The sequence below is a fragment of the Pongo pygmaeus genome, chromosome 8, assembly GCF_028885625.2.
Source record: "Pongo pygmaeus isolate AG05252 chromosome 8, NHGRI_mPonPyg2-v2.0_pri, whole genome shotgun sequence".
NCBI classification, from domain to species: domain Eukaryota; kingdom Metazoa; phylum Chordata; class Mammalia; order Primates; family Hominidae; genus Pongo; species Pongo pygmaeus.
Genome location: NC_072381.2, coordinates 67,815,151 through 67,842,539, shown reverse-complemented (window position 1 = coordinate 67,842,539; position 27,389 = coordinate 67,815,151). Strand labels below are relative to the sequence as shown.

The following is a 27,389-nucleotide window of genomic DNA, read 5'->3' as shown; positions in this document are numbered from 1 at the left end:
TGTGCCCAGCCAGAAGTTATGATCTTAATAAACAGATTATTTTAAAGTCACTTACAAGAATACAAACTCAGCCAGGCTCAGTGGTGCGCACCTGTAATCCCAGCTACTTGGAGGGCTGAGGTAGGAGGATTGCTTTATCCCAGGAGTTCAGGACCAGCCTGGGCAATATAGTGAAATCTTATCTCAAAAAATATATATTCCAAACTGTTTGTAAGAAGCTAAAAGGATTCAGTTTGCCTTCATAGTACAATTTCCCTAATTCAAATGTAATTATTTTCTTGAATGAGACCTTTCAAATATTTTTTCTTTCATGAATTTCCAGAATTCTTTAGTATTGAGCATATAAACCTAGTATGAAATAAGTAATGCTTTATTCTCTGAAGTAACGGCATGTATCAAGCATATGGTACTCATATGATCAAATATCCTTCCAGTCAAATGTTGCTATTTTCTGCCTTGCATCTTATAATTGTATTGTATATACTTTTGTATTTTGTATAGGTTTCTTTTATTCTCACTGAGAGTGACTGTGGAGATGGCATTTCTAATTTTCCCTCCTTTTTTCTTCATCCAGGGCTTTTTTCTTACAGTTTCCCCAGAGTCAGTATTAAAAGTGGCTTACCATGCTTCTGAAAACAACAGGATTTTCACTTTGAATCTATCTGCACCGTTTATTAGCCAGTTCTACAAGGAATCATTGATGAAAGTTATGCCTTATGTTGACATACTTTTTGGAAATGAGACAGTGAGTTACCTTTCCTTTTTCAAAAGAACCTGGGGGTTTTTTGTTTGTTTATTTCTGATGTGTGTATATATGTTTAGAAATATATAAATTAAATCCTAAATTTTTGTGTAAATATCCTTGAGAATTGTGCAACAAAAATGCCTCAATGTCAACTGCTCTCAGTATTTTCAATATTTCCTTCAGTATATACTAACTTCTTTCTTAGTGAAGCATTTATTTATTTATTTATTTTTATATTTTTATTTTTTTGAGGTGGAGTTTCCCTCTTTTCATCCAGGCTGGAGTGTAATGGCATGATCTTGGCTCACTGCAACCTCTCCTTCCCGGGTTCAAGCAGTTCTGCCTCAGCCTCCTAAGTAGCTGGGGTTATAGGCACATGCCACCATGCCCAGCTAATTTTTGTATTTTTAGTAGAGACAGGGTTTCACCATGTTGGCCAGGCTGGTCACGAACTCCTGACCTCAGGTGATCTGATTGCCTCAGCCTCCCAAAGTGCTAGGATTACAGGTATGAGCCACTGTGCCCGGCCCAACATTTATTTTTTAAAGTTTAGGTGTTTGAAGTTTAATTTACTTATAGTAAGAGTCATCCTTTTTACTGTAATTTCTGTGAGTTTTTACAGACGGATACCTGTCCTGTTACTATGACCACAATCAGGATAAAAAGCACATTCATCACTTTTTTAAGTCTCTTCAGAGTCTAAGTCCATTTGATATTTGTTTAATAAATTATGAGTAAATTTTGATATATTACATTTATATTTCTTTATTAATAATATCATTTAAAAATATTGTTTGTTATAGTTGAAGGTGATAAAATGGAATTTCATCTCAACAATTACAGTTTTTTCTTTCTACCAAGAATGTATTTTCTTCCATTCTAAATTATGGAAATGCTTATTTACTTAAATGCTTATTTACTTTGATTGCTTATTTACTGTTTATACCTCTTATTTACTGTTTATGCCTCTTTAAAAATCCATGAAAGAGCAAAAAACCTTCAGTGTATCTTCCTGTGACTTGGCCATGTCACTTGATGGTTTAATGTATACAATGAAGGTATTATATTAATCATCCCAGAAGTTCATTCTGATTCTAATTCCATACTTCTAACATAGTTTGAATATATTCATTAATTTTATATCTAATAACTGCCGTCTGCCTAGAATAACATAAAAATTGACCTGGAAGTTTATGAGATCACCTGGGTAAAGAATAAAGGATGACCCATACAAATAATATGATAGTGTATCTGCAAAGGTGATGGTTACATTGGTTATAAATGGTGACATTGGAAAGAAATGCTATATTCTTGATAATTCACAAATTGAGATACTGGCAAGAAATAGTGGTAATAGCCAAGTGCCATATAAGCACTGCTAGAAGCCTAATTTGACTAAGATCTACCATTTAGTTTTTCCTTATTAACAGTTTTATTTTCTAAAGGGTAAAAGAAGTAAATGGGAAAAGTGCTATTCAAGCCCTTTGAATAACATTAAAGCATTGGTCTCAGTACTCTTGAGAATCATTGGGAGAAGTTAACACTTGGTCTCAGAGTTCTAAGTAGTCAAGAAAGATCAGACTGGCAGCACTTAAATAAGTTCTCTAGAGTTTAAGAGACAAATCTTAAAACTTTTAAAAAAGATAAATATGATTCCAAAGAGGCCGGGCGCGGTGGCTCACGCCTGTAATCCCAGCACTTTGGGAGGCAGAGGCGGACGGATCACGAGGTCAGGCGATTGAGACCATCCTGGCTAACACGGTGAAAGCCTGTCTCTACTTAAAATACAAAAAATTAGCCAGGCGTGGTGGCGAGTGCCTGTAGTCCCAGCTACTCGGGAGACTGAGACAGGAGAATGGCGTGAACCCGGGAGGCGGAGCTTGCAGTGAGCCGAGATCGCGCGACCGCACTCCAGCCTGGACTCCGTCTAAAAAAAAAAAGAAAACAAAAAAACATAAATATGATTGCAAAGAATGGGACTTTGGAAGTAAAGAAAGCGTAGGGAGATTGAATGCCATAAAAAATGCTATTCGGACTTTATAGTCACAAATGATCTTAATTAAGGAGAGAATGTGGAGGGACCTTTTTAAAAAACATAGCAGAGCAAGCAGAAAACTCTTTAATAAGAGCTCAAATTTGGAGGACGACAAGATAGCTGCCTCTGCCTTTGCCGGTGCAGTGAGAGCAGCTTCAGGAATCTTATGGCCTCTGAATATTTTGGCATCTTCAGCCTACCGAAACTGTGTCAAAAATGCCTCTCTTATTTCTGCATTGTCCACTGGACGTTTTAGTCATATTCAGACACCAGTTATTTCCTCCACTCCCAGACTTACCACATCTGAGAGAAACCTGACATGTGGGCATACTTCAGCGATCCTTAATAGAGTGGCCCTCTTGCTTCCAAGTGCCTTGAAGCTGCCAGTCAGATCTCTAACATACGTCAGTACACGAAAAGGCAAGAGAAAGATTGTGAAAGCTGTCATCTATAGTTTTCTTTGACTTCATTGTGGCCTTTGGATGAGAAGGGCTGGTTATAAGAAAAAATTATGGAAAAAGGCACCTGCAAGAGAAAAGCGATTGAGGGAATTTGTATTCTGCAATAAAACCCAGAGTAAACTCTTAAGATAAAATGACGACGTCCTTCTGGAAGAGGTGAAACTGGTATGTCCATGATCCTTATCAGAAGTATCATGATCGAACAAACCTGAAAGTATAGATCAGAAGTTTCACTTGTTTCTCATTTATTGAATGTGTATCTTTGTGTACATATCTTTGCAAAAATGGATAAGTAAAAATCTCGATGTAAATTGTACCAATGAATATGTAAACATACAGTGACAACATTGAACTTATAAAAGTTTTAAAACTTAAAAAAAAAAAAGCTCAAATTTGTAAAAGACATGTAAAAAGAAGGTGGAAAATGTATTTAGAATCACGGAATGATGCTAAAAGTTTGGTAGAGACAAAAGAGAAAAGAATAGTCCCAAAAGTGGTTTAAGTTTGCAGCAGATGCTGATGATATCAAAACAATCTTCACTTAAAAAAAAAAAAAGACTCCAAAGTACAAGCAACAAATGGAAAAAATAGATAAATTAGACATCATCAAAATTAACAATTTTTGTGCATCGAAGGACATTATCAAGAATGTGAAAAGACAACTAGTGGAATGGGAGTTAATATTTGCAAATCGTATATCTGGTAAAGGATTCATATTCAGAATATTTAACACAGTAACAACTCAACAATAAGCAAACTAACAACATAATTCAGTAATGATCAAAGGAATTTAATAAACATTTATTTGAAGAAGATATGCAGATGGCCAATAAACACATGAAAAGTTGCTCAACATAACCAGTCAAGAAGTGCAAATCAAAACCAAAATTAGATACCACTTCACACCCATCAGAATGACAATTGTTTTAAAAAATGGAAATTAACAAGTATTGGTGAAGATGTGGAGAAATTGGAAACACTTGTGTATTGCTGGTGGGAATGTAAAATGGGAATGTAGAAGACAAAAATACAAAAAAGCCTGGCAGGGTGGTTGTGCGCCTGTAATCCGAGCTACTCAGGTGGCTGAGGCATGAGAATTACTTGAACCTGGGAAGCAGAGGTTGCAGTGAGCCAAAATTGCACCACTGCACTCCAGCCAGGGTGATTGAGACTGTCTCAAAAAGAAAAAAGAAGCGTAACTCAAGTAGAGCCTTGCAGTCTCTTTTAATGAGGAGTTGGAGCTGGAAGTTCAAGGAGTCTAAGATAGCTAGTGTTTATAAGTTAAAAGTACCAGAGAAGAAATAGCTGAATAGAGAGAGAACACAGGACATTTGCAGAATCCCACCAAGTCTTCAGCTGAGTATGAATCAGTGCATTTTTGTGAGGAAATTAAGGAAGACCAGGGAAAGAACCACCTAAAAAGATTGTAGAGGACAGTTCTCAGTGCACACGTGAAGACCTATAACCATTCCTATCCTACTAGTCAGAGTGGATAACCTCGTAATTCACGAGGCTTCAAATAGAGCATTAAAAGGAATTTTGTCCCATTAGCGGGTTAAAATCAGCTCTAGACTAGATGTTCTGGTCCCTCCTGTCAATATTATTACAATATATTTGACAACCTTTATGAAATGGACTAATTTGTTAAAAGACACAAAGTACTAAATCATACTCAAGAAGAAATAGAAAAAGTCTGTTTAGATTATTAAAGAAATTGAATTTGTAGTTAAAACCCTGCTACAAAGAAACCTCAAAGGCTGAATTGCTTCATTGTTTAATTCTTTTCTGTTTGTTTGTTTGTTTGTTTGTTTTGAGACAAGGTCTCACTCTCTCACCCAGGCTATAGTACAATGGCACAGTCATGTCTCACTGCAAGCTCAAACTCCTGGGTTCAAGTGATCCTCCTCCCTCAACCTCCCGAGCAGCTAGGACGACAGGTGCAAACCACCACGGCTGGCTAATTTTTAATTTTTGTAGAGAGGAGGTCTCGTTTTGTTGCCCAGGCTGGTTTCAACCTCCTGCACTCAAGCGAGTCCTTCCACCTCAGCCTCCCAAAGTGCTGGGATTACAAGCATGACCCACTTCACTTGGCAGTGTTGAATTTTAACACAGATTTCAGAAAGATGTAATACCAATTGTATACAAACTGTCCCAGAAAATTGAAGAGGGAGAAATATACCTATCTTATTTCATGAGGTCAGCATTACCTTCATACCAAAAACAAAGTATTGCAAGAAAAGAAAACTACAGACCAATATCCCTCATAAACACAGATGTAAAAATTCTTCAAATAATTTTAGCACATCAAACCGAACAATATATTAAAAGAGTAATTCATCATGACTAGGAGTGTACAATTGGTTTAGCATTTTAAAATCCATCAATGTAATTAAATATATTAAGACTAAAAAGAAAAATCACATGATTATCCTAAAAGCTTCTGAAAAATCCAGACATCTATTTCTGTTAAAAGCCCTTGGAGGCTGGGCACGGTGGCTCATGCCTGCAATCCCAATAGGGATTGGTGAGGGTCAGGAGTTTGAGACCAGCCTGGCCAACATTGCAAAACCTCATCTCTACTAATAATACACAAAATAGCAGGGCATGGTGGCGGGCACCTGTAATTCCAGCTACTTGGGAGGCTGAGGCAGGAGAATCGCTTGAACCGGGGAGGCAGAGGTTGCAGTGAGCCAAGATCATGCCACCACACTCCAGCCTGGGCGACAGGGTGAAACTGTGTCAAAAAAAAAAAACCCTCGGAATAGTAGAAGTAGAAGCATGAAAAACATCCAGATTTAGAAAGAAGGAAGTGAAACTGTCTCTATTATCAAAAGCATGATCATCTTCATACAAAATCTGATGTCATCTTCAAAAAGCTATGAGAACTGGCTGGGCATAGTGGATCACGCCTGTAATCCCAGCACTTTGGGAGGCTGAGGCTGGTGGATCATTTGAGGTCAAGAGTTCCAGACCAGCATGGCCAACATGGCGAAACCTCGTCTCTACTAAAAATATAAAAATTAGCTGGGCATGGTGGCACACGCCTGTAATCCCAGCTACTTGGGAGGCTGAGGCAGGAGAACCTGGGAGGCTGAGGCAGGAGAACCCAGGAGGCAGAGGTTGCGATGAGCCGAGATCATGCCACTGCACTCCAGTCTGGGCAACAGCAAGACTCCGTCTCAAAAAAAAAAAAAAAAAAAAAAAAAAAAAGCTATTAGGACTAAGTGACGTAGCAAGATTGTAGCATACAGAATAAAAAATTTAAATCTCAAATGTATTTTTCTATATTAGCAAGAAACAACCAGAAATTTAAAAATATGATTTCCAATACCATCAAAAAGTATAACAAAGTATTTACTTTGGGATAAACCAGACCAAAGATGTATACACTGAACACTACAAAACATTGTTGAAAAAATTTAAGAAGACCCAAATGGGAGATATATCATGTTCATACATTAGAAGACTCTGTATTGTTAAATATAAATTCTACTCAAAATAATCTATAGTTTAGTGTAATTCAGTCAGAATTTCCGAAGTTTTTTTTTAAAGTCAAGTTGATTCTAATATTTATATGGAAAAGCACTGGACTAGAGTAGCCAAACCAACGTGGATTTTAAAAACCAAATCAGAGGACCTTTACATGATTTGAAGACTTATTACAAAGCTACAGTAATCCAGACAATGTGGCATTGGTGTAATGATAGACAAATAGTCAGTGGAACAGAAGGGAAAGTCCAGAAATAGACCTAAATTTATTTTTCAACAATGTTTCAGAGGCTTTTTCATGGAGGAAGAAAATAGTCTTTTTGACAAGTCGTTCTGGAGCAATTAAATATCCATATCCAAAAATGCAAACTTCAACCCACATAACAAACAACTGCACAGCTATTAGAATGTCTAAAAGTGTGACCATACCAAATATTGGTAAGGATATATGGAGCAGCTAGAATGTAAAATGGTACAACTACTTTGGAGAATGGTGTTCTTGTTTCTTACAAAGTTAAATATACATCCTCCAAATGACCTAGCTATCCCACTCCTAGGTATTCACCCAGGACAGATGAAAGCATCTGTCCATGTAAAGACATACACAGATGTTTATAGCAGCTTTATTTGTAATGGCCAAAGTCTGGAAAACAAACCAAACATCCACAACTAGTAACTGGATAAACAAATTGTGATATTTCCACAGAATAGAATACTACTCAACTATAAAAGGATTGTACTATTGGTAAGAAATGAACCAACAGCATAGAAGAATTTTAGAATACCTATGCTGAGTGTAAGATACTATAAAGTACATTCTATATGATTCTATTTGTATTCTAGAAGATGCTAACAAATTTATAGTGATGGCAGATCCATTGTTGTCTGGGGACAGGGTTATGCTATGAGGCAGTGATCACAAACGGGCATGAGGAAACTTTTAGGAGTAATAGATGTGTTCCCATTGAGGTTGCGGTTGCAGTACTTAATACATATGTCAAATTTTATCTAATTATACACTTTTAATTTGTGCAGATAATTGTATGTCAGTTATACCTCAGTAAAGCTATTAAAATGAATATATACTTTATGATTCCATTTATACGTTTAAAAGTAGGAAATATTATTCTAGAGCCATTAAGTTCCAAAAATACACTGCTAAAATGAGGAAGTGCCAATTTTTTATTTTTTGATCACCATATATTAAACTTCTGTTATTTCCATAGAAGATCCCCTTATATTTAAGTAGCAATGTCAAGCCAGAGGAAGAGTGTTTTGATAGTCCTGGGTTCTAATCATGACAACTAAAAATTATCATAACCTACCATTAAATAATGCTTTAAAGTTAAAAAGGGTATTCACAAAAACCGTCATTTAATCTACAAGGCAATTCCATGTGTTTTTCTAATGCATGTAAAGTTTCAGCTTGGCTCATGGAATATATTCTCAATTTTTGTTAGGTAATGTTGGTAGTAGTTTTAGGAGTGTTGATCATGTTATCTATTAAGTTTCACTTCACTTTAACTTGCTTTGATAACTCACACTCTTCATTCATCCCTGTTAAAACATAATGAATAGTGCCAAGTGCCTGAGGGAAAACTCACAGCTATTGGGCTGCTCTCTGCTATACCACCTTACTTTTGTTCCAACAAAGTTATTTGCTTACAAAAAGTTAATTATGTTTTTCCCAAACTTTGTGAAATTTGTGTTCATTATTTAATTATTCAACATTATATATTCTGATGAAATATGAATGCAAGTAGAATGAGAATTAGTTTAATGAGTTAAGGTTGGTTCCAAAACTAAATACATATGAGTTATTTTTAATGTTGCTATTGAATTGGATGTGGGCATGAAAAGTGTAAAAGATTAAAGGCAGTAAAAAGCTATAAACATCTGTATTCAGGAGTGCTTCATAGGTGTTTTTATGTTTTCTCTCTGTTTTAAAGAAGTTGAAACTAGGCCGGGCACCACAGCTCACACCTGTAATCCTAGCACTTTGGGAGGTTGAAGTGGGAGGATTGCTTGAGCAGAGGTGTCCGAAACCAGCCTGGGCAACATAGTTGGACCCCATCTCTCCAATTATTTTTTTAAAATTAGCCAGGCGTAGTGGCACACACCTGTATTCCCAGCTACTCAGGAGGCTAAGGTGGGAGGATCGCTTGCACCTGGGAGGTTGAGGCTGCAGTGAGCCGCGATCATGCAACTGCACTCTGGTCTGGGTAACAGAGTAAGACCCTGTCTAAAAATAAAATTTTTAAGAAAGTAAAATGAGAATTCATAAACTATGAATTCTAGATGTGGTTCTACAAGAAAAACTCTAGATTGTCAGTCTGTAGGCATGCTCAAAGGTTTTGACCCTATTTTTTTTTTTTTTTTTGAGGCAGAGTCTTGCTCTCATTGCCTAGGCTGGAGTGCAGTGGCACCATCACAGCTCACTGCAACCTCCACTTCCCAGGTTCAAGCAATTCTCATGCCTCAGCCTCCCGAGTAGCTGAGACTACAGGCGTGCACAACCATGCCTGGCTAATTTTTGTATTTTTAGTAGGGATGGGGTTTTGCCATGTTGGCCAGGCTGATTTTGAACTCCTGGCCTCAAGTGATTTTGAAATGCCTGCCTAATTTTTGTATTTTTAGTAGAGATGGGGTTTTGCCATGTTGGCCAGGCTGATTTTGAACTTCTGGCCTCAAGTGATTTTGAACTGCCTGTCTCTGCCTCCCAAAGTGCTGAGATTACAGGTGTGAGCCACCGCACCCAGCTGACCCTACTTTAAATATTAGCAAATGATGTATCTTTATATATTAAAATAAAATGTTTAGATTATGAAAGCTATTTTTTGTTCCCTTAATTTAATCATCACTCTGATTTATTCATCAACTACTATTCCGTTTCCTCATCTGTAAATTGAGGGGATTTGCATAGAAATACTAGATAATCTTTTAAATTTTTTCTTATAGCTTAAACATGTTATAAAACTGATGATCCATTTTTTTCCCACATTCTAAGATTAATACTGTTAGATTTTATTATAAATTAATGAAGTTCCTCTTTTGAAATCTAAAATAATGCCTGACATTTCTTTTAGGTAGTTCTTATTTTTTATTATGAGTGTAGCCTTAACTGTAGTGCCTTTTAAGCTGAATTCTCCCCATTTGTGACCCCAGTATTCCTTTTTTGTTTAGTGAACCCATGGGAAATGATATTTCTCTCCAAAAAATTTCTGAAAATATTTGGTTAGACACGTGCTGGGACAAAAAGTGAAGTATCCACAGTAATACGATTGCTATATTCTTGTGAAATAACCAAATTATAATTACTAAATGATACGATTTACTTTCTTTTTTAAATTCTGGTAAAAAACATACACAATATAAAATTTAGACCATTTTAACTATTTTTAAGTGTACAAATCAGTGGCATTAAGTAGATTCGCAATGTTGTGTAGCCATCACCACTATTCCTCTCCAGAACTTTTTTTTTTTTAAATCAACCCAAGCAGAAGCTCTGTACCCATTAAACAATAACTCGCTATTTCCTGTTTCCTCCTCCCCCCTCACCCTTGGTAACTGTTTTACTGTCTATTTATGAATTTGCCTATTTTAGGTACCTCATACAAGTAGGATCATACAAAAGTTGTCTGACTTAATTTCACTTAGCATAACCTTTTTAAACTTCATCCATGTTATAGCATGTTATCGGAATTTCATCTTTTTAAGGCTGAATAATATTTCATTGTATGTGTGAAATTTTTTTTTTGCTTCATTTTGTTGATAGACATTTAATTTGTTTCCACCTTTGATTATTATGAACAATGCTACTGTGAATGTTAATGTACAAGTATCTGTTTGAGTTCCTGCTTTTAACTCTTTTGGATATATACCTAGAGGTGGAACTGTTGGATCCACAACAGGTACACCATTTTACATTCCTACCATCAATACACAAGGGTTCCAATTTCTCCACCTCCTCACCAACATTTATTTTGCATTTAAAAAATAATAGCCATCCTGCTGGGCACGAGGTGGCATCTCACTTTGGTTTTGATTTGTGTGGTTTACTTTCAGCCAAGGTTCAGAAATACAGTGACAAATTTCTGTTTCTTTAATTTAAAATCTTTGGTAACCTGTTACATTGCATTTTGTACTTTTAAATTACACATCTGAATTGATTGGTTATCCTTGTTAAAGTAGTTCCAAAATTACTGTAGTATAAAAACTCTTTAAATATTACATTGTAGTTTTAATTTGTTTCTGACATCTTCGAAGTTTGAAATTTTCCCTTCAGCAACAACCATTTGTTAGCTATACTCACAGGGAAAGCAGCTTAATAAAGGACATTCTACACAAAGGTAATTATAATCCATTGATGCCCCTTAATGCAAGCTGCTTTGTAGTCATTATCTAGCAGTAGATGACTAAAGAACTTGATTATTCTTGTTTTTCATTTTTATTAAATTAAGAAGTTTTTAAAAATTATGTCATTTTGCAAATGGTTCTTAGGAGTAATGCCTTTCAAGGCTCCATAATCACTAGATAATTAACCTGCCAGGATTAAGTACACTCAACTTTGCCTCAGGATGCTTAACTCTCAAATACGGTCAATTATCTCATGATAATAACTGCTTTGTCAAGAGTTACCACTTAATTCCACAGTGAAAAGTCAAATCACCCATACCATGCACTTTAAGATAGTTTCAATAATAAAATAACAGTTTGAAATGGGGCAGAAGAATTCAGTTGAATTTTTTCATAGGGATAAGAATGATATGCTTTAGATAAAGCTCCCCCTCATATCTAGTATTTTGAATCTCACAAATGACTTCAATTTATAAATATAATATAGGCCGGGTGCAGTGGCTCATGCCTGTAATCCCAGCACTTTGGGAGGCCAAGGTGGGCAGATCACCTGAGGTCAGGAGTTCCAGAACAGCCTGGCCAACATGGTGAAACCCCATCTCTAGTAAATACAAAAATTAGCTGGGTGTGGTGGCACGCGCCTGTAGTCCCAGCTGCTCAGGAGGCTGAGGCAGGAGAATCCTGAGAACCCTGGAGGTGGAGGCTGCAGCGAGCCAAGATCGCACCACTGCCCTCCAGCCTGGCAATAGAGCGAGACTCCGTCTCACAAAAAAAAAAAAAAAAAAAAAAAAAAAAAAAAAAGATAATGTATTGCTCTGCTTCGTCAGTCCTTTTGCTGGCAGTGTTCCCTCATTGCAAATTTTCTTATAGGGAAAGCCATTTTGTCTATTAACCTCACAGAGGATTCAATATATTAAAAATCTCTAATATACACCAAGAAAATGGAAATTACTTTCTTTACTGAGTATTGATTTAACTTTTAAAAAATCTAGTTTATCAACAAACGAATTACAAAACAGTGAGCAAAATTCTGCAGTTTGTTGTGGTTGTTTTTTGTTGTTGAGTAGCTTCACTCGTATTTGGACAGGATGTGCCAAAAACAGAAAGACTACTAGATAGATCAGGACATTTTGAAAGAAACTATAAAAATGTCTTTAGGTTTGTTATCCATGTCCTCTAAGCCTGAATGATGCTTGTATCTCTTTATAAGTAAACTATCATCATCTTTTTACTAAACCAGATGGGATACATTGGCTTTTTCTTCTGTTATATATTTTACTGCCATGGGGATGGGAAGAGACTTTATTGATATTTTGTTTACACTTTTAAACCCATTTTAATGTTTCTAATAATTAATAATTTGAAACCATCAATTCTTTAAATTGTAAATAACTTTGATACAGGTATCTTATTTTTCAGTTTCTATACTTCTGTAAAATAGAAGTCATTTGCTATTTTAAGATAAAAAATCTGTGTGAATCTATGTGTAATTATGTACACCAAATAGTGCTATACATGCATACAACTTCTTTCAGATATTCTTCTTTTGGTTAAGAGCCTTTTTTTTTCTTTGTAAAGGTATTATTTTAATTTTTAGAACTATTTTTCTGTGCACTGGAGCACATGTTTGGGAGGAAAAAAGAAACTTTCTATCAAGTCCCTATACATAGAGAATTCTTGTTTGAATTTTTTAAAAATTTTGTCAAGTCTAGTTCTTTTATTTATTTATTTATTATCAGTTAGAGACAGGGTCTCACTGTATTGTCCAGGCTGTTCTCAAACTCCTGGCCTCAAGCAGTCTTCCCGCCTTGGCCTCCGTAAGGTTCTGGGATTACAGGCATGAGCGACCAAGCCTGGCCAAGTCTAATTCTTTAAAGGATGTGATTTCCAAGTATTTCCAGGAATTCAAGACTGTTACCTAGATCCATATTCTAACAAAAGAGATGATCTTTTCTTTCTTCATATCAGAATATTTCCCCCATGAATGGAGGGAAATGGTGCTGTATCTAAAAATGGTAATTCTGCCCTTTAAAGTATACGGAAGTGCCCTGTTTCTTCCTAAGAGAGGTGGAAGTCACCTTTGTGAGACTGTGCATATAGATCTCTTTATTCCCCTTTTTCTGCTATAAGCGATAAGAGGAGCTATGTAGACAAAAGGTTGTTTATAAGGTTGTTATAAAATCGTCAAGGAATTGGGAAAGAAAATATCGGAGGATATACGTAACCCCTTCAGAAAAAAAAAAAAAAAAACTTATGGTGCTTTTTGGAAGAAATTCTGACATAGTTGTATTTTCTGAGGAGGATAATGAAATTTCAGTTAACATAGAACTGTAACTTCGTAAAATTGCTGCTCAGCTCCTAGATTTAACTTTCTCCCTAGGGTTGTTCTGATATATTTACTCATCTGAAAAAAGTGAGATTGACTGTAGCACAAGGGAGACTTCTAATGTCAGTGGCATGTTGTAAAGATGTGCTATGGGAAAGATTCAGAAAATGCAGAGGCTATTTAACTATATGCTCTGCATCTCCCTTCCTTTCTACATAGCTCTCTCCTTTCTTTCTTACTCCTTCATCTCCCTCTTTACGTCAACTACATTGCCTCTCTGAAGATGAAATGCTTTTAAATCATCCCCAACCTAACATCCATCACTGGTAAAAAGCCATCTAATTATTATGTGTTGATTTTTAAAAATTAAAAAAAATTTATTAGAAAATTAAGAAGAGCATTTAAATGTTTTTAATTGCAAGGAGAAAATAAATACACTCAAGTAAAGAAAAAGACTGTGTAATTTGAAATAGTTTGAATTACTATGGAGATAATCATATTTTATGCAGTAATGTCTTTCTATTTTATTCACTATTTCTATTAATCTTTATTTGTTTCAGTTACTGTACTATAAATTTGTAAGGGATTATTTTGGTATTATTTGTATAGCATGCCATAATATAAAAATAATGAAAAATATTAAATATATATTTAATGTTCTTATTTAATGCCTTTAATTTTTTTTTTTTTTTTCTTTGAGACAAGGTCTCACTCTGTCACCCAGGCTGGAGTGCAGTGATGCAATCTCGGCTCACTGCAAACTTCACCTCCCAGGTTCAAGCGATTCTCAAGTCTCAGCTTTCCACGTAGCTGGGATTACAGGAATGAGCCATCACACTCAGCTAATGTGTGTATTTTTGGTAGAGATGGGGTTTTGCCATGTTGGCCAGGCTGATCTTGAACTCCAGGCCTCAAGTGATCCACCTGCCTCGGCCTCCCATGTGCTGGGGTTACAGGCGTGAGACACCTCACCCAGCCAAAAATTATTGTTTATTAAAAATCAGTTAATGATATTGACTTATCCTTATAAATAAAAACTGTAAATTTATATCACAGTAGAAAAAGTGCTAGACCTAAATTTAGAAAACCTGTCTTTTATCCTAGCTCTTGAGTTTTTCACAGAGAAAATAGGAGCCAAGAAGCCAAAATTCTGACATGAGGGAAAAAATTAGCAAAATTTAAATAGGTGCCATTGATTAGTCAATGGTATTTTATCAACATTAATTTTTATTTTATTATTTATTTATTTATTTTGATATGGAGTCTTGCTCTGTCGCCCAGACTGTAGTGCAGTGGCATGATCTCGGCTCACTGCAACCTCCACCTCCCGGGCTCAAGCGATTCTGCTGCCTCAGCCTCCTGAGTAGCTGGGGTTACAAGTGCCTGCCACCATGCCTGGCTAATTTTTGTATTACTAGTAGAGACGGGGTTTCACCATGTTGGCCATGCTGGTCTCGAACTCCTGACCTCAGGTGATTCGCCTGCCTTGGCCTCGCAAAGTGCTGGGATACAGGCATGAGTCACCACACCCAGCTTAACATTAATTTTTTTAGTTTTGGTAATTTTAATATGGCTATATAGAATGTTTACATTTGGAAAAATCCTAATATCCTTTTTGACTGATCCAGATCCAGTCCAGGATGCTCACATTGCATTTAGTTACCACATTTCCTTAGTCTCTTTAATCTAGAACGGTTCTTCAGTCTTTGTTTGTCTTTATGACCATGACAATTTTGAAGAGTCCTGACTGGTTTTTTGTAGAATGCCCTTCAGTGTGGAGTTTCCTCATGATTAATACATTTTTTATAGGAATACCATAGAAACAGCCTGGGCAACATAGCAAGATACTGTCTCTACAAAAAGTAAAATTCACCAGGCATGATGGCACATTCCTGTAGTCCCAACTACTTGGGAGGCTGAGGTAGGAGGATTGCTTGAGCCCAGGAGTTTGAGGCTGCAGTGAGCCATGATTGCCACCCTGGACTCCAGCCTGGGTTACAGAGCGAGAACCCCCACCCCACCCCCCCAAAAAAAAAAAAACACAACACAGAAATGCTATTGTGTCTTTTTTCATGCATTATATTAAGATTTTAGTATGTTTCATTACTGGTAATACTAACTTTGATCACATGGTTAAGAAAATGTTGGCCCAGTTTATTCACTTCAAAGTTACTATTTCTGGCCAGGCATAGTGGCTTTCGCCTGTAATCCCAGCACTCTGGGGAGCCAAGGAGGACAGATCGCTTGGGCTTAGGAGTTCAAGACCAGCCTGGGCAACATGGTGTAACCCTATCTGTACTAAAAATATAAAAATCAGCTGGGCATAGTGGCATGCACCTGTAGTCCCAGCTACTTGGGAGGCTGAGGTAAGAGGATCGATCGCTTGAGCCCAGGAGGTCACATGGTGACCTTGGAAGCAAATGCTCCCTCAAACATGAGATGACTGCAGCCCTGGTTTACATCTCAATTTCAGTCTTGTGAAATCTTGAGTCAGAGGCACTCAGCTAAGCCATGCCTGGATTCCTTATCCACGGAAACTATGGAGATAATAAGTGTTTGTTATTTTAAGTCACTAAGTTTTGGAGCAATTCGTTACACAATAATAACTAATATGCTGTGAAAAACAAATTTACTAAGTAGAGCTCAATATCTGTGTACAATTCTTTTTGTCTTTAGCCTTTTGTGTATATTGTCAAAACACAGGCTTTTAAAGTTAGTTCCTTTCCCCTTCAAGTATTTTAATTTTTTTTAAATATGTGAAACATTTATATGGTTCTTAACATCAGAACTATATGAAAAGGTTTACTCAGTAGTGTCGCTCCTCCCTTATCCCTCATCTTCCTCATTCCCCATTCTCTCTCTATTCCTACCCTGTTTCTTCCTACCTACCCTCTATAAATAATCTCATTAGTTTCTGGCTCACATTTCTAAATTTCTTTTAGCACAAATTAGCAGCTAAATGCATATTTTATTGTATCTTCTTTGTTACATGAAAGGTAGTACACTATAGATAGATCCTCTTTGAACTTAGCTTTTTTTCAATCAAGTATATCTTAGAAATCATTCCATAAAAGCTCATAGAGATCTTCCTCATTTTTAATTTAATTTAATTAATTTATTTTTTTTTTAATGAGACGGAGTCTTGCTCTGTCACCCAGGCTGGGGTGCAGTGGTGCGATCTCAGCTCACAGCAACTTCCACCTCCTGGGTTCAAGGGATTCTCCTGCATCAGCCTCCCAAGTAGCTGGGACTGACTACAGGTGCCCGCCACCACCCACGGCTAATTTTTTGTATTTTTAGTAAAGATGGGGTTTCACCATGTTAGTCAGGCTGGTCTTGATCTCCTGACCTTGTGATTCTCCCGCCTTGGCCTCCCAAAGTGCTAGGATTACAGGCGTGAGCCACCGTGCCTGGCCTATTTCATTAAAAAAAAAAAAAACTGTGACAGGGTCTCACTGTGTTGCCCAGGGTGGTCTTGAACTCCTGGGCTCAAGCAATCCTCCTGCAATCCTTCTGCCTTGACCTCCCAAAGTGCTGGGATTACAGACATCCAGCCACAATCATCCTCATTTTTTATAGTTGGATTTTCCCCATTGTGTGAATGTACCATATTTTACCCAGTCACTCTCTTATGTATGGACGTTAAGACTGTTTCCAGAGTCTTGCACTTAAAAACAATCTTTCAATGAATAATCTTGCTCATACATATTTCTTGTGTTGCTAGAGGTATTTCTTCAGTAAATTCCTTGGAATGGAATTGTTGCGTCAAAGGATAAGTGCATATAACGTTTTGTTAGATGTTGCTAAATTCCTCTCCAAAATAATTAGAAATGTTTTCATTCTCAGCAGTAGTGTAGGTGAATGCCTGTTTTTAACGGGGTTATTTTAATATTTGGTTATCAATTATTTATGAAGCATTGCTATCAAATGGAATTCACTAGAAGCGTGTAAAATTCTAGCTTTATTTCAAATACTTAGTTGCACCAGCCAATTCATTTGAGCACAGTAAAAGTAATCCAAGAACTAAAAAGTGATCATTCTTTAAGGTACAGATTTTAAAGACTCTTTTATCTTTTTTTTTTTTTTTTTTTTTTTTTTTGCTATTTTATCAGACACATTAGAGGAATATGAATTAATCCCAATTATACACCCTTTAGTTTCATTTTCTGGCCCTATATTTTCATCTTATACTTCTCTCTACAAGCACCTCTTCCTTTCTCCTGTACTGCCTAACTATTCATGTTTTCTTATCATCAATACTCATTTCATATATTCCCTACCTCACATTCTCCCCTCTTTTCCCTCCCTTCTCCACTCCCATTCAGTTGGTTATTTTATAAATGTGATTCTGTGATCTTGTGTATACAATTACAATGCTTACATGGTTTCTTTTACACTAGAATGTGTTCCTTTACAGCAGTGACTTTCATTCTTCACTGCCTTCTGGCCACTTGATTGGTGGTCAGTTTCTGACCGGAAGTTCCAATTATCTAATCACAAAGTTGGACTTTCTGGTGACCACTTCCCATCCTGGGGCTGACAGTGAGTCGCCCCATCAGCATAACAAAGACACCTTTAACAATCAGGAAATTCTGAGGGTTTTTGAAGCTCTGTGCTAGGAATCCAGACAAGGACTCGATATATTTTTTACTATACCAGTTTAAGGGTGTAATGATACCATGTAACAGCTTTATTAATAGATTACTATTTATAGAAACTTGATAAATGTGGTGAGAGGTGGTGCAGAATCATGTGATATAATCAATTAGAAATGAAAGAAAGCACAGATAAACAAAATTTGAAATAATAAGAGAGAAATAAGAATGAAGGTAGGCCACGGTGGCTCACACTTGTAATCCCAGCGTTTTGGGAGGCTGAGGCAGGCAGATGACGAGGTCAGGAGATCGAGACCATCCTGGCCAACATGGTGAAACCCCTTCTCCAGTAAAAATACAAACATTAGCTGGGCGTGGTGGTGCATGCTACTCGGGAGGCTGAGGCAGGAGAATCGCTTGAACCCAGGAGGTGGAGGTTGCAGTGAGCTGAGATGGTACCACTGCACTCCAGCCTGGGAACAGAGCGAGACTCTGTCTCAAAAAAGAATAAAAACCGAGGAGTTTTTTTTTTCTTTTTTTCTTTTTTTTGAGATGGAATCTTGCCCTGTCGCCAGGTTAAAATAAACTTTCAATTCTCTTCTCTTGAATATCTATCACCCAACAATGTTTTTTTCATGTTGATCACTTTACTAAAGCGAACAATTAGGGTTTTACCAAAATTGTGAAGGTTTTATTCTTCCATACTTATGTCTGTGTTCAGGGTCATACAGATTCTACTTTTTCCTTTTTGTTTAAGGTATTCTCTTGGAGATTTAATGTACTTAAATTTGACCACAATTTATTGAGAGCATATTCTGTGTCAGACATTGCACTGTGCACTAGATATTCAGGGATTTCTAAAAAGAATGTTAACATTGCTGTTACATAGTCAGTTACTGATCACATTCTTTTCCTGTCAACTTTTTTCAAAATAGGAATCTGCAGTATGTTTTCACATATGGAGTTCAGGTCAGGCTTAGGGGTCCCTGACAATGTGAATAGTTTTAAGTTGGGCCTCTATTTGTGGTACCCTTATACTAATTTAACAAGCCGTGGACTCTAGGTTCCACCAAAAATATTTTGTTCTCATCCTCTCTGGTTTCAGTCCATGGTGTACAAAAAGAAAACTAAGGAACTTCAGCCCCAAATTGTCAAATTTTGCTACTTAAGAAACAGAAGATTTAAATCTATCATTTTGTCTTATATTCCAGAGTTGACTGGTTCCTCCTATCTTTAACTTCTTGTCCTTGAAGCGTATTCTAATTTTCATTCAGAAATATGACTTCTCTTAGGGTTTGTGTTAGATATTTTCAGGGCCAGATGGATATGATGTTCCCATTTCTGTTTTATCGTTAAACTACTATTCCTTTTGAGCTGTAATGAACAATTCATTCTGAGAGGCAATATATGTTTTCAGTAATTGACTTGAATAAAAGTAAGTGTTAAACATGGAGTTATTAAGTTAATACAGTGAGTATTAGTACTAATTTGTTCAAATTAAGATAGAATTCTTAGTTTGATAAATAGAATTCTTATATTACAGCATCAGTCCAATTGGATTGATAGTTTGTGGAAAGGTAATTTCTTACATGAGGAAAGACAGGTTTTCTTTCTCTTAGCAAGGTATTAATGCAAAAATGACCTCTTCATTTCCTACCAGCTTCCAGAAGGGAAATGCTGGTTAGGAGGTAAATTCAATTTACTCTACAATCAATCTTCACATCTGTTATGCTGAAGTCAGAGTTTATCTTTCTTGTTATGTGGAACCTAGAAATATACCATGAGGAATACTGAAAAATCAACTGGCAGAAATTTTGCTTGATGCTGAGGATTTTTAGATGGCTGCAAAATGGGTGAAAGTAATATAAACTTAACAAAGAATATTGTCACAACTCACTGGAACTTAGTACTGTTTTTCAACTAACAAATGGAAGATTTGTGAGACTAGGTCGACTTAATGTGATTTCCATGCAGTAATTACTGTGTGGCATGGGCATGGTAAGAGATAGGCCTTTTCTAGAAATATTCTCATCTCTGTCTTTGTAGTTGCTCTTACTTAGATTTATATTAACTCAGCTACAGATTTTCATTCCTTTTTATTTTATTTTAAACAATGAGAAAAATACTCCACGATGTCACTGATTTAGTTATCAGATTTGCGTTATTTCTGTGTATTATAGGTAATGTGAGTACAGGAAATATATCTGAAAAGGTTGCTTGTACCTAAATTTTAAGTTAGATCATTTAAAAATTACTCATAAGTCGATTGAGTGTTTTATATAGTAGGGCAGATGGAAAAACTTATTTGATATTCATTTTTGGTACCTCTTAGGAAAATAATTGGGAATGTATTCAGTTGGAAAAAATGTTGAGAAGAGTATATTTTATATAATGATTATTTAGTAAAACATTAAAAATAATTTCTTATTCTGGAGGTTTATAGACATCAAAATTGACAAAGATTCATGGATTATACATTTCATCAAGGTACCTTTAAGCGATTTTTTAAAAAAAACTTCCAACTGTAACAATGCATGCTCATTGTAGAGCGTTAAAGATACAAAAACATGCAAAAGAAAAAATTAAAATTAACATTTGTTGTATCACCCAGCATTAACTACTCTATAATTTTTCCTGTGTTTCCTTGTAGGGTTTTTCCCATACATTTTTATTTGTTTTTATCATATTTATTTTTATTCCACATGCTTTTTGTTTTGAAATGATTTACAATCTAGGAAAGAATTGTAAGAAGAGTACAGAGTTCTCTCCTACTACACTTTTGAGCATTCTTGCTTTTTCTCTGTCTCTGTCTCTCTAAATATATGTGCCTAACCATAGTACATATTCAGATTTTTCTAGTTGTCCCAAGAATGTTCTTTCTAGTGATTTTGTTTTCCAGGATCATGGATCATGCATTGCCTTAACTTGTCATGTTTCTTTGGTTTCCTTAATCTGGAGTTCCTTGGTCTTTCTCCTTCATGCCATTGCATTTATAAAGAGTATAGTCAACTGTTCTGTGTATGTAAATTCTTAACCAATTGAAATAGATCTTATGTCATTTTTCCCACTCTATATATATATATATATATATATATATATATATATATATATATATTTTTTTTTTTTTTTTTTTTTTTTTTTTTTTTTGAGACAGTGCCTTGCTCTGTCACCAGGCTGGAGTGCAGTGGCACAATCTCGGCTCACTGCAACCTCCACCTCCTGGATTGAAGTGATTCTTCTGCCTCAGTCTCCCAAGTAGCTGGGAATACAGGCGCACACCACCATGCCCAGCTAATTTTTTGTTTTGTTTCGTTTTGTTTGGTTTCGTTTGAGACAGAGTTTTGCTCTTGTTACCCAGGCTGGAGTGCAATGGCGCCATCTTGGCCCACCACAACCTCTGCCTCCCGGGTTCAAGCGATTCTCCTGTCTCAGCCTCCCGAGTAGCTGGGATTACAGGCATGTGCCACCACATCCGGCTAATTTTGTATTTTTAGTAGAGACAGGGTTTCTCGATGTTAGTCAGGATGGTCTTGAACTCCCGACCTCAGGTGATCTCCCTGCCTCGGACTCCCAAAGTGCTGGGATTACAGGCGTGAGCCACCGCGCCCGGCCTCATTTTTGTATTTTTAGCGGAGACCGGGTTTCATCATGTTGGCCACGATGGTCTCGATTTCCTGACTTTGTGATCCGCCTGCCTTGGCCTCCCAAAGTGGTGGGATTACAGGCATGAGTCACCACACCCGGCCACTTAATATATTTTCAACATTTTCCAATGTCTTTAATTATGTCAATTATAATTTTGGATCGCTGTATAATTTATTTTCATTAGTCTTCTAGTGTTGGACATTTTTACTGTTTGTTTTTTCTTCAGTATTGCAAATACAATTGGGAAATAAACTTTGTAAATAAATCTTTGTTGTAATTTTAATTTCTGAATCTATCAAGTATTTGTTAAAACATAAAGCAACAAAACAAAAATCCTACAAAGACGATAATTAAATGTCAATCTTTTTTATTCTGAATACAATTAGAATGGAAATTTGGAAAAGGGGGAAATTGCCAGACGAAGAGGTTGCCAGATTTAGCAAATAAATATACAGGATGCCCATTTAAATTTGAATTTCAGAAGGGACACATGATATCTGGGACATACTTGTACTAAAAAATTATTCATTGCATATCTGAAACTTAAATATGACTGAGCATCATGTATTTTATCTGGCAACCCTACCAGTGGTTTGAGTATTCAGGAAGACTTCATGGTAGAGATAAAGAGAGGGAGTAAAGAAGATGTTTTACACGAAACGAATGGTTGAGATTACCTCCAAAACAAGAGTGAACATAGTTTATGTGAAATAGTCTCCATAAAGATAAAGACTTTGTGTCTCATTCACTGCTGTATCCCCAATCTCTTAAACAATCTGTGTACACTGTAGTCACTCAATAAATATTTGTTGAACGAGTAAATGAATTTGCACTATAAATAAAGCCAGGCAACTTGGGACAAAGATTACCTATTGTAACTAAGTAGATAAAGATAAAATTTCCATGAACGTGGAAAACCTGGCAGAAGAATTTGGACTTCCTGCCTTCCCTTATTTATTTTATAATGATTCATTAAGTGACTGTTATGTGCCACATGCACAGGATACTTTGGAGAACAAGAACAGACATGGCTTCTACCCTCATGGATTTTATAGTCTGTATTAGAGGCAGACATTCAATTTATAATTCAATTATTCATTTAATATTCAATAAATTTCAATTCAATTATAACTTACAACTTATAAAACTGAATTTTTAATCATTCAATTTATAAGTATGAGTACTGTGAGGGAAAAGTATATAATACTTATGTTCTAAAATCACACACAGTGAGGGGGTATTCTTGAAAGAACCTGATCAAGTTAAATGTGCATGGTGTTGTGTCTTAGGGATAGATCCAATCTTTTCTTTGAAATCTTCATTCATTCACTAATTTTCTCTCGAATTTATAGAACACTCTTTGGACTATTACACTTATACATCTTTTAAAATCTTTTTACATGGGCAATTTAGTTTACTTACTAGATTGTAAATTAATTAATTAATTTAGAGACAGGGTCTCACTCACATCACCCAGGTTGGAGTACAGTGGCACAATCACCACTCAGTGGCAGTCTCAACTTCCCAGGCTCAGGTGATCCTCCCACCTTAACCTCCTGAGTGGCTTGGACTACAGGTACACATCACCACTCCTGTCTTATTTTTCATATCTTTTGTAGAGATGGGGTTTTGCCGTGTTGCCCAGGCTGGTTTCAAACTCCTGGGCTCAAGTGATCCGCCTACCTCGGCCTCCCAAGATCCTGGGATTACAGGCATAAGCCCTGCACCTGGCCTAGATTGTAAATTCTTTAGTGAGCTGGGGCTATTTCAATTTACTTTTATCCTGTATTGTTTCATGTATGTAAAATATACACAGGCGTTCATTATTTACATGTTGATTCATTGAAATTATAATGGGGCTTTTAATAGCTATAGATATGCCATGAGCACATAAAAAATGATTTCCTGATTCTTTGACCCTCTTAAAGAAGTTTATGATGCCTAGTTGTCATTCTTGGGTCCTTAGACCTTCTGTGGCAATATTAGGTTGGGGATAGATGTCTAATGATTTGCAGTCAGGGAGCTTTGATAACCATTGTCACATATTAGCATAAATCAGAACCCAATCACTTCTTTTTTTTGAGTCTCGTTCTGTCGCCCAGGCTGCGGTGCAGTGGCGTGATCTTGGCTCACTGCAATCTCTGCCTCCCGGGTTCAAGTGATTCTTCTGCCTCAGCCTCCCAAGTAGCTGGGATCACAGGCGCCCACCACCATGCCCAGCTGATTTTTGTATTTTTAGTAGAGACAGGGTTTCACTATGTTGGCCAGGCTGGTCTCAAACTCCTGACGTCAGGCGATCCTCCCGCCTCAGCCTCCCAAAGTAATGGGATTACAGGTACGAGCCACCACATCCAGCTGAGAACCCAATCACTTTTGACTCTGCCTTCAATATATATTGCAAATCTAACTACCTTTTACTACCTCTACTTCTTCCCTTCTAGTTCATTATGCCATTATCACTTGCCTAGATTATTACAGTAGTCTCATAATTGCTCTCCCTGCCTCTGGTTTTGCCTCTCCCCTCCAGCAGTAATAGGAAATAATGGAAGTTTTTAAGTAAGCATGGTAGTATCACTGGATCTGTTCTTTGACACAGCTGGCTATGTAGTGTTTGGTAGATTGGAATAGGGGCATAGTAAATGTGGGTTGACATGGTATAGTAGGTAGTCAAGACAGTCCAACAATCAATCTTAAAGACATTTCATTTTCTTGATAAAGAATATAGGTCTACCAGTACTTGTAATTTTAATTTTAATTGATTTATATCATTTTACTTATTAATATTCATTTGAATCTTAGTTTATAATATCTATAATCATATGCTATGCTCAAATATAATTGAGTTACTTTTTAGAGACAAGGTCTTGCTATGTTGCAGGTTTCGCCATGTTGTCCAGGGTGGTCTTGAACTCCTGGGCTCAAGCAATCCTCCTGCTTCAGCCTCCCAAGTAGTTGGATCTGCAGGGATGGCATGCACCATCATACCCAGCTCTGAACTATTTTTTAAGTAAAATTTTTTTTAGATGAAGACAAGCTTGTATACAAGAGTAGTTAAGACAGTGTGGTACTTACTCAAGGATGTACTAATAGACAAAGGATAGAAAACAGACCCACACACATACAGTCATACAGTTACAGCAAAGATGCCACTGGGATATAGAGGAGAAAGGATAGTATTGGGGTCAGTGGATATTCATATGCAAAAAATTAACTCCTACCTTATACCACACACCAAAATTAATTCTATATGATTATACATAAATGTAAATGTAAAATAGAACAATAACACCTCTAGAAGAAATCGTACGAAAATATCATGGTCTTGGTTAGGCAAAGCTTTCTTACAAATAATTTAAAAATGTTAACAATAAAGAAAATATAGTCTGGTCCAAATGCAGTGGTATTTACAACTAATTGATCACAACCAGTTACAGATTTCTTTGTTCCTTCTCCACTTCCACTGCTTTACTTGCCTTAGGAAAAAACAATTTTTCAGGAAAAATAAATTGGATGTGTCAAAATTGAGGACCTTTCACCAGAAGACATTGTGAAAGTGAAAAGGCAAAATATAAAGTGGGCTTAAGAATTATGAGAAGTTCAGCACAGAGGACTAGTGGAAGAATATATGTTTGTACATAATTTTTTTCCCTATAACCAATACTAAGAATAGAGAACCCTATATTTAACTAAAGGCAGAAAATATTTTGAGGCCATATTTGTTCTCATTTTATGCTATTTACTTAGTAAATGTACATACCTTATAGATTCATGCATATAATATACAGTCCTCCCTTGGTATTTTCAGAGGATTGGTTTCAGGACTCCTCTCACACATACACAGGATACCAATACTCAAGTCCCGTGCATAAAATAGCGAAGTATTTGCATATAACCTATGCATATACTCCCATGTACTTTAAATATTAATCTCTAGATTCTTTATAATACCTGATACAATGTAAATGCCATGTAAATAGTTGCTATACCATGGTTTTTTGTATTATTTTGTATTATTATTATTTTTTGTTGGTTTTTTTTCATATTTTCAATTCATAGTTGGTTGAATGTGGATGCAGATACAGTGGGCCAACTGTATACATATTTTGGGATCATTCTAGTGGGTAGTAAAACTTGGTTTTCCCCAACTGTTTCTGTTAATTCACAGCCAGCTATGAAATATGCCACATTTGTCCTGATTAAATAGCAAAATGTCTTAGCCCTTTCCACTGATTATATTGATAGAAAAGATTAAAAAGTGGTGGATAAACCTAACCAAAAAAAAAATGTTTTCATAAGCCACTGCTGTCAGCACTTATTTGAGATTTTAAAACATTTTGTAGTTCTTTATTTTTAAATGACCTTACATTTTCAAAAGGGTTTGTTAATTCAAAAGGTCTCCTATGGTTAAGGCAGTTCAAATAGTAGACTGAGGGTAGAAGAGGGATTGACTGTAAATAGGCATGGAGGTATCTTTTGGGGGTGAGGTAAATGTTCTAAAACTGGATTGTGGTGATATTTGCACAAAATTTGCACAAAAGCATTGAATTATACACTGAAAGCATATTTTGTAGTTTGTAAATGAATGCCTTAATAAAGCTTTTTTTTTTTAAGGATACCATTAAGATAATGAATTGTCCAGCCACAGATTAGGAGAAAACATTTACAATTCATGTATCTGACAAAGTTTGTATCCAGAAATCAATAATAAGACAAATCAATAGACAAATAGCATAATTTTTAAAAATTGGGCAAAAGACTTGGGACACTTCATAGAGGGAAATAATCTAATGGCCAAATAAGCACACTAAAAGAGGCTGAACATTATTAATCATTAGGAAACACAAATTAACATCCCAGTGAGATACTGACCCATCACTCATCCACTTGAATAGTTAAAATCAAAAGGACTACTAATTGTTGACAAGGATGCAGAACAACTGGAACTCTCATTCTTTGCTGGTGAGACCATGCAGTGGGACCACACATTTGAAAAACTGTATGGTAGTTTTTTATTTTTTTTCCCAGTAAAAATTAACCGTACATCTACCGTATGATCCAGCAAGTCATTTACTTGAGAAGAACAAAAACATATATCCACGAAAAGAGTTGTGCAAGAAGATTCATAGCAGCAAACAGAGATGTTCATTAACAAGACAATTTTTCAGCACATTGTGTATTCTTTTTTTTTCTTTTTTTTTTTTTTTTTGAGACAGAGTCTCACTCTGTCACCAGGCTGGAGTGCAGTGGCACAATCTCTGCTCCCTGCAACCTCCACCTCCCAGGTTCAAGCGATTCTCCTGCCTCAGCCTCCCAAGTAGCTGGGACTACAGGCATGCGCCACGACACCCAGCTAATTTTTGTATTTGTAGTAGAGATGGGGTTTCACCCCATGTTGGCCAGGATGGTCTCGATCGCTTGACCTCATGATATGCCCTCCTCGGCCTCCCAAAGTGCTGGGATTACAGGCATGAGCCACCGCGCCTGGCCTGTGTATTCACTTAATAGTACGCTACTGGGCAATAAAAATAAATGAACTACTACTACCCCCAACTACATGGATAAATCTCAGGAACATTATGTTGAACAAGAAGAGTCAGATGCAAAACAGTATTTGTGTTCTACATTATACCATTCAAACAAACAAAAACAATCTATAATAGAAATCAGAAAGTAGTTTCCTTTTTGTTAGGGGGTATAGGGATTGACTGGTAAGAGACAGTAGAAAACTTTCTGGGAT

General features: G+C 36.4%; 1 protein-coding gene and 1 pseudogene across 4 annotated transcripts in view; both read left to right on the top strand.

Annotated features, from left to right (window-relative positions):
* The window catches only part of ADK (adenosine kinase), a 570,201-nt gene that overhangs the window by 377,365 nt on the left and 165,447 nt on the right, over window positions 1-27,389 (top strand). For 2 of the 4 annotated variants that reach the window (XM_054503668.2, XM_054503669.2), the window contains exon 7: window positions 575-745. The exons of the other annotated variants lie outside the window; for them this stretch is intronic. In XM_054503668.2, coding sequence (XP_054359643.1) covers window positions 575-745 — 171 coding nt within the window. The remainder of the gene's footprint in view (window positions 1-574; window positions 746-27,389) is intronic. 4 annotated transcript variants of the gene reach the window in all.
* LOC129045229 (large ribosomal subunit protein bL35m-like) lies at window positions 807-14,811 on the top strand (annotated as a pseudogene).